Here is an 8,012-nt window from a genome sequence, read left to right as displayed (position 1 = left end):
TCTTATTACAACCGCCACCGCTGTTGCCACCACGCAAGGAAAGGGAGAGTCGCCACCCAGTGTGTCGAAACCAGACTGAATTATAACAACTGGAGAAGTAAATAATAGACACATCTGCGTAGCTGCATTTTAGATAACGAATAAATTATACACAGGTAGGTTTCAGTGCATAATATATATATCTGCGGATGTAAATGTCAGAGATTTTTTTTTTTGTACGTACTCACCAACGCTCGTACATGTGAAAGAAGTAGTGTTGTGCTAAGCGAAAGTGAAAAGTAACCACTTGAAATGAAGGCTAACCCGTGTCTACGAATGTATGTCATGTGTTGGAAGATTCGCTCTCTCTCTCTCTCTCTCTCTCTCTCTCTCTCTCTCTCTCTCTCTCTCTCTCTCTCTCTCTCTCTCTCTCTCTCACTACAATACATTATTTTTAAATTATGAAAGCATTTCCTACATATTCTTCAATTAATCCTAGGCCTCCCCTCCCCCTTCACCATCACCATCACCATCACCTTCCCTTTCGTCATCATAATCATCATCATCATCGTCATCATAGGCACAGTCTCAAAAGCTCACACGTGTACATGACAAACACTTACATGTATGTAAACACTGTACACATAACAAAGACAATAGATATCAATATGTACACAGCACAAGCACACACTCTGCATACGAATACTAGAATCTTATTTATAGTAGCCTGTGAATGGATTCTAAGCATTGTCTGTATACGTGATGTTACGCAAATATATTATAAGCTTTCCTGTGATCCATAACCAGATTCATACATACAAACCCTGGGCTGAGTCGCTACGTAGTACAAGACTGATTGTTGTAGTAGTCCAGCCCCTTGAACCCCACGTACCTTCACAGAGGGATGAGTCAGGAAGAGAGGAAAACACCGGAACTGTTCTCCCCTACAAGTGATCGGCCACACCCTCGCACATTGGCCCTTCGTACCGTCCACTGACACCTTGAAACATTTCCTGACTCTTATCAAAAAGTTATTCAGTCTTGGTGTTTAGCTTTTATACTGCACAACTGACGACGTATCAGTAACCAGTCTTAATGATAAAAACTCTAACATGCGTGTGTCATTACGTCAACATCTGGCAAGCTTCTCAACTCTAATTTATTAAAGGATCATTCCACCTTGATGCTCCTTGAACATTGCGTCGAACGTACAGCTAAAGACATTTCAATAACCATTTATAATGATGATATAACTATAACTTCTTTACTATATGATATAAATGTGTATTAGTACTTTTTTTTATTATATATGTTTGTATGTATATGTATTTATATATGGAAGGCTGGAATATTACAAACTACCTTTCTTCTAACTGACGCCACCACCTGCACGGCCTGAAGCATGAAGCGAGAGTACACATTACCTAGCCACCACGAATACCACGACCGCCTTGCCTCCACTCACACGGTCTGCAGGACAAAGTAATGAACGCTCCACACCTTGCCCTCTCCCTGCACTGTTAAGATAATTAGATCCAAGTGTAGCAAGACGCGTCCAGCTCAACCATGCTAACAAGTGGCCAATTCCCCTTGCTGTATTATGCGCTTTTTTTTTTTTTTTTTTTTATATAAAGGTTTTCTCATCAATTGGGATTTTTTTTTTTTTTTTTTTACGGGGGATTCAGAAGCTGCAGTTGAATCGGCGAGTGACTCGGTGTAGCAAGAACGGTGTAGTAATACTGCGTGAAGGGAATCGCCGCTTGTTCTGATGGGAAAACATGACACGAGTCGATAGGTATTGGACAAGGCAGTGGTCATGTATAGTATGTACGTACGTTTGTGTGTATATGTGTGTGTGTGTGTGTGTGTGTGTGTGTGTGTGTGTGTGTGTGTGTGTGTGTGTGTGTGTGTGTGTGTGTGTGTGTGTGTATGAGGGAGTGTGTTATTGCTCTGTGCGTAAATGTATGTACACGTGATATTTCTATGTATACGAGAAGATTCGTTTGTGTTATCTATCTCTTTGTGTGTGTGTGTGTGTGTGTGTGTGTGTGTGTGTGTGTGTGTGTGTGTGTTATTGCTCTGTGCGTTAATGTATGTACACGTGGTATTGCTATGTATACGAGAGAGTTCGTGTACGCTATCCATCTCCCTGTGTATGTGTGTACGATAATGCTCGTCATGGCATCACCGTATTGTCTGCATCCGTGTTCGTGTAGTGCTCTCCATGCACGTGAGCACTCGTGTACGGCACCACCGCCATGCACATCAGTGTTCGTGCCTGACAGCAGTACATCAAGCTCCCCGCGATGCTTTACTTCCTCGCTCCGTGTCTGTACTTCTTAAATCTCAGGCGAAAGGGTTTATATTTTCCCCGCCAGACACACAATGATTCAACGGCGACCGCGGGTAAATTACAACACGTGGTCTCCTTGTTCAACACTGAATGACGCGTGTGCACCGAGGGATTCAGATGTGTACTCATTATTCAGTTCCATTTTTTTTTTTTTTTATGAGTAAGGGAGGCGATGTTGCGAGGACACAGCCATGTCAAGATCTGCGTACGTTTAAGGCTTTCTTTTTTAGGATAGTCATCTCTTGGTTTATGAAATACTTTGGAATTATTTCAGTCAAAATTTGGAGTTATTCAGTCAAATGCAATAGTGAATGGTAACTCAAACTTTAAAATGTTACCTTGATATATGTATCATCTTTTTGCGCCAGTACAGACTATTGAGAAAACTTTCAGTCTCCGCTCATCGCATGCTGGGGTTAAGAAATTTTAGATTTGAAGAACGAATGGTTGAATATTGAGCCACTATAGGTCTTTAACTACTAATTCAGTGCAGTTCGTGATCATTTTGATGTCTTAGTCTCAAGGAAATATATCCAACTCCTTACATGAAAGGTCCTCAAGTTCCATCTCTTCAGAAAACACATTTTTACTTGTAATTATTATAATTTGAAAGGAATTGGAGGAATATAGTATCCTTGAAATATTCCTTATGACACAACAAAAGTCAACCCAGCTTATGTCTTATCTCTTCATAACGTTATTCGTCTTGGAAAAATTAATATTAGTGGTCTGAATTCCGGCCTTTGAGATTCATTTAGTCTTTGGCGTGTACTCTCATATAAATCATTCGTCTTATATTTGAAAAGTGAGGTCATGGAATGAAGAAAACAAGGAGAGCAGGTCACTTGTTGTGTGTCAACGGTCGTGTTGGGCCGGACATTGGTGCACTACCTCTGGCGAAGACTGTAACAAGGGCAAGACTAGCAGACTGACAGAAGCTTGGAGAGATAATTCATATAGACACTTTATCACAGGACACTTAACTTTGCCTCACTCCCTCTCCCACACACACACACACACACACACACACACACACACACACACACACACACACACACACACACACACACACACACACACCTCGAGAAAGTCCAGGCATGCCAACTAACGCCTCAATGTCACCACCAGCATCCCGCCACACCGCAGGGAGGGGGAGCGGGGATGGCGGGGCCTGCCAGGGACTTGTCGAGGCTCGTGCCAACTGTCCGTAGAGCTACGAAGTTCATGAAATACGGTTTTATTTTCTACACAGTCTTATATACATGCGTCTGCTATATACCTCTTAATATTTAACAGGGTGGCCAGATCGACACAGTGAGGGAAATACTAACGGGGACTCATGTAGCACTGCATTAACACGGGGCCGCTTAACACCTAGAGCTAGTAGCGTTCCTTAACGAGTGGCGACGCCTGCACGTGCGAGGCTCCAGGAGGACCACACTGAGGAGTCACGTGACCGGCCGACCCCCACCCACCACCGCCAACGCCGCCAGGTTGAGCAGCAGCCCGAGAGAGACTGGCAACGCTGTGCTGGCGCTGCTGCGGACTGGAAGAGAAAGAAGATTGGCGTTACTAAGGAACATAAAAGAAGAACAAACAACAGCATACCTATTGGCCTTTGCGAAAGTGGTTTTGATACGCTATTTGCGGTAAAAAAAAAAAAAAAATATTTATTTGTTTCACTTATATATTACTAGGCGTTGAAGGTTTTAGTTAGAAAATTACTGAGTTCGTTATTGTATCTTATAAGCAAGATTCATGTGAGTTGTTTAGATGTCATTCCAATCCTTCTTAATTTAATAATTTTCTTCTTGTTTTCAGGACGGACTAGACCGCTGGCAAGAAGACGGCTGTGATAAATGCCTGACATCAAGAAAGATTAACGTGAGTTTTCTTTATCATCATTTGCACCTGATCCTGTCGCCAGTGTTGTGTATATCACAGTCTTAGTATGAGCAACCACCTCCCAGCATTGACCACACGTCATCCTCACTACCGCTCTCAGTAACAATGGAACAGGTTTTCTTGTTTATCAATCTTGCTCCAGGAATGTGGATAGGAGACTTTAGGACTCCTGAATAGCTGAATGATACTTTTAGGTAAGGGATCGACAAAGAAAAAAAATGAGCATATTATATTTCAAGTTTTTTTTTTAGTGATGAGGATTTTTCGTAACAAAGGGCCTTGGATAACTGTACAGTGCGCGGAATGGCAAACAGGATATCGAAAACTAAATCAAGCAAGCAAAATATATGATGGGTAGATGCCATTGTTGAATGAGGGAGTGGGCAATGGTTAGAGATCTCCGAAGATCACTCAATAGAAGTTTATTTTGTAAGTAAAACACACACACACACACACACACACACACACACACACACACACACACACACACACACACACACACACACACACACACACACACACACACACACACACACACACACACACACACACACACACACACACACACACACACACACACACACACACACACACACTGAAGGATATGTTTGTCCACCCGGTTTCCCGGTATTAGAACAGCAAATATATATGATGAAAGGACGCGCCGATCAGATTTATCACATAAAGATTAAGAGAAAAAAGAATGATTCCAAAGCAATTTCGTTTGTATTTTATTTATTTATTTATACTCGTAATTATTATTCTATTTATTTATTTATTTATTTATTTATTTATTTATTTATTCTTACTTTTTGTTTGTTTTTTGCGTGTTTTAATGGCTTACACGAAGGATTAAAAAATCACAAGAGAGGAGGATAGGTAGAAGTGAAAATCACGAGTAAGTAGGAGCAAGAGCATATCAGTGCGAGGCAAGGAAAAGAGCAAGAGTAGGGCGTAGGGAAGGGTGGCGGGAGAAAGGCTGTGCGAGTGAGGCGATGCAGATCGACGCTAGAGGGAGCTGGATTGAGGTAAATAGAGCTGTAAGTAAGCGAGTCGGATAGGGGATAGGAAGAACAGGAGGAGTAAGGAAGATTGGTGGAGCCACCTTCCTGTCCATCCAATAAGTGATAGAGAACTCAATCCTCCTCGCCCTCCTCCTTTTTACCTGATGGGGTTCGTGTGAAGGGCGAATTTGCTGGCTTATCCTCGCCTTGGGAGCCCCAAAGCCCCTGCCCGGCCCTCCCATCTCATGGCTTCCCCTCATTTTCCCTTCTTAGCTTCATGCTTCCCTTCTTTCTCTCTATCTACGCTTGCTTTGCTTCTCTTTTCTTCTCACCTCCAGCGGACGGTCTCATATATACATATATATATATATATATATATATATATATATATATATATATATATATATATATATATATATATATATATATGTATATATATATATATATATATATATATATATATATATATATATATATATATATATATATATATATATATATACTCGTATATATATGTATATTTTTTTATTAATTAATTTATTTATGTATTTATTTATTATTTATTTATTTATTTGTTTATTTATTTATAATAGCCTTACTGGTGAATCAGAGAGAGAGAGAGAGAGAGAGAGAGAGAGAGAGAGAGAGAGAGAGAGAGAGAGAGAGAGAGAGACTACTCAGATAAAAGGAAAGCACACTGATCTAAAGTAGGCGATATTTCTGTGTGCCTGGATGGCGCCCTGTTAGGCTGCTTTGACTTAAGAAATATCTAATATGGGATGGTTGGAGAAATTCCTTATTTGAACTATGTGTAACCCATTTGAAGCTGTTCATCCCATTTTTAAACAGGATTTTAGGAGTCCACCACCACATACAAATAAATATCTAGTGCACTCAGAAGTCTCCTCCAGCATAGAATATTTGCCCCTCAATTCATCCCTCTCCCACCACCCATAGACCAATCAGCCTCAATATCATTAACAAGACAGCCATCGACCATAGGCTGTACAGCAGAACTCAGGGATCAAAGGACACACTAGCGGCCACCTCCCTCACGGCCTTTCCCCTCAGGTGCAGCCTCCATCAGGGCTCGAAGAGGCACCTTTTGATTTCTCTAGGCTTATCTATGGTGAATCAAGTCATACAAGTTATTATGGAAGAATATACACGCATATAACGCCACGACCACTGTCTGGACCATATTCTGAAACACTTCTGCCCGCAACTCTAGTTTCAAAAGGCTTTAGTTTAAGTTACACGCGTTTTGAAGGGTGTTATTATGGTCTTACTGACAGATTAACAATATTTCTGCATTATTCACAGAAGAAACACTCTTGAGAACCTGGCTAATCATCTCTGTAGCCTTTGAAAATAGTCGCGCTGAGAGAGCAAAGCGTTTCTGAACAAGGGCCTCTCTGCCGCCACCAACTCTCAAGCACTTTAGGACAAGCTCACCAGTATTCGCCGTATCTAATTCAATCTCCTTTGCCGCTCATCATGACCTTCACCAACTCGGGAACTCTAGGTTGGGCTGGGTTAGTCGAGCGCGCTAACCACCACGGTACGTCTTTCGTTCTCCAGTGAGATCTTTAGGCTGGTGGTGATGATGATGATGATGATGGTTATGATGATGATGATAATTACAGTAATGATGATGATAATAGTGATGATTAAAATTATGATAACGATAGCAATGATGCTGACTGTGTCAATGATGATGATGATAATGATGATAATAATTACAATGATGATAATGAGATGCTGATGATGATAGTAATGATTATTTTACTGATGATTATAATAATGATGATGATAACAGTGATGATGCTGACGTTGATAATGATGATGATGGTGGTGATGATGACTATTACGATGAGGATAATTATGATAATGATAATAGTGATGATGATGTTAATAATAATAATGAAGATGATTAAAAGGAGGATGACGATGATAATGATAATGCTGACGATGAACATGATAATAATGATGATGGTAATGATGATACTGACTCTACTACTGGTAAAAACAGACACTGATGACAACCTTAAGTGCCCCGTCACAAGTCACCAGTTCACCCGCCAGTCAGTCACCTTCTTGTCATCTTGAAATAGAAATGAACTGAATCTTACTTTACCAAATCAGCCTTTTTCGTTACCCACCGCTTATACGAGTATCTCTCCCTCCTTTTTCCTTCCTTCACGATTAAAGAAAGCAAGACGAATAATTTGTAACGTTTTTCAGATCACCCTTAACCTGCCACAACCCAACACCTCTCATCATTGTTTCATCAGCTGGTTTGAGGATAAGTTCGTTCTCGTCCCCCCCTTTCAATTCCTCCCCTGCCTCCTGACCTCACCTTACTTCACGGCCCATCTCTTTCTCTTAGCTTCCCCACCTCGCCTTCCCGCTGACCTCTCTGATCTAGCACGCAAGACAAAGAGCAAGGTTAACAGACAGACACCTGGCGCCCCGACCTTCGTTTTTTTGTGGTGTTAGGGAGTTAATTAATCAATCAATCAAGCGATTCCTCTTTCTTTCAGGTTTTATTGCTCCACGATGCGAGGCGCGTGCTACATGTGACTTACACACACAAATCTATTTCTCTTAATGGTTAGTGAGGTTTTATTTTTTTACGTATATGATTTCGTAGCTAATTGTGCATGTATTTTTATTATTATTATTATTATTATTATTATTATTATTATTATTATTATTATTATTATTATTATTATTATTGTTATTATTATTATTATTATTATTATTATTAT

The 8,012-nt window shown here is 40.5% G+C and overlaps 1 protein-coding gene across 1 annotated transcript in view; it reads right to left on the bottom strand.

The window, feature by feature from the left end:
• Positions 1-337: 337 nt before the first annotated feature.
• Positions 338-8,012, bottom strand: part of LOC135107130 (uncharacterized) — a 143,103-nt gene continuing 135,428 nt past the window's right edge. Inside the window, exon 10 of the mRNA XM_064016840.1 lies at positions 338-3,878. Coding sequence (XP_063872910.1) covers positions 3,781-3,878 — 98 coding nt within the window. The 3' untranslated portion in view covers positions 338-3,780. The remainder of the gene's footprint in view (positions 3,879-8,012) is intronic.

Source organism: Scylla paramamosain, chromosome 14 (genome assembly GCF_035594125.1).
Source record: "Scylla paramamosain isolate STU-SP2022 chromosome 14, ASM3559412v1, whole genome shotgun sequence".
NCBI classification, from domain to species: domain Eukaryota; kingdom Metazoa; phylum Arthropoda; class Malacostraca; order Decapoda; family Portunidae; genus Scylla; species Scylla paramamosain.
The sequence above is the reverse complement of the archived record's forward strand: the minus strand, read 5'-3'. Positions and strand labels throughout refer to the sequence as shown.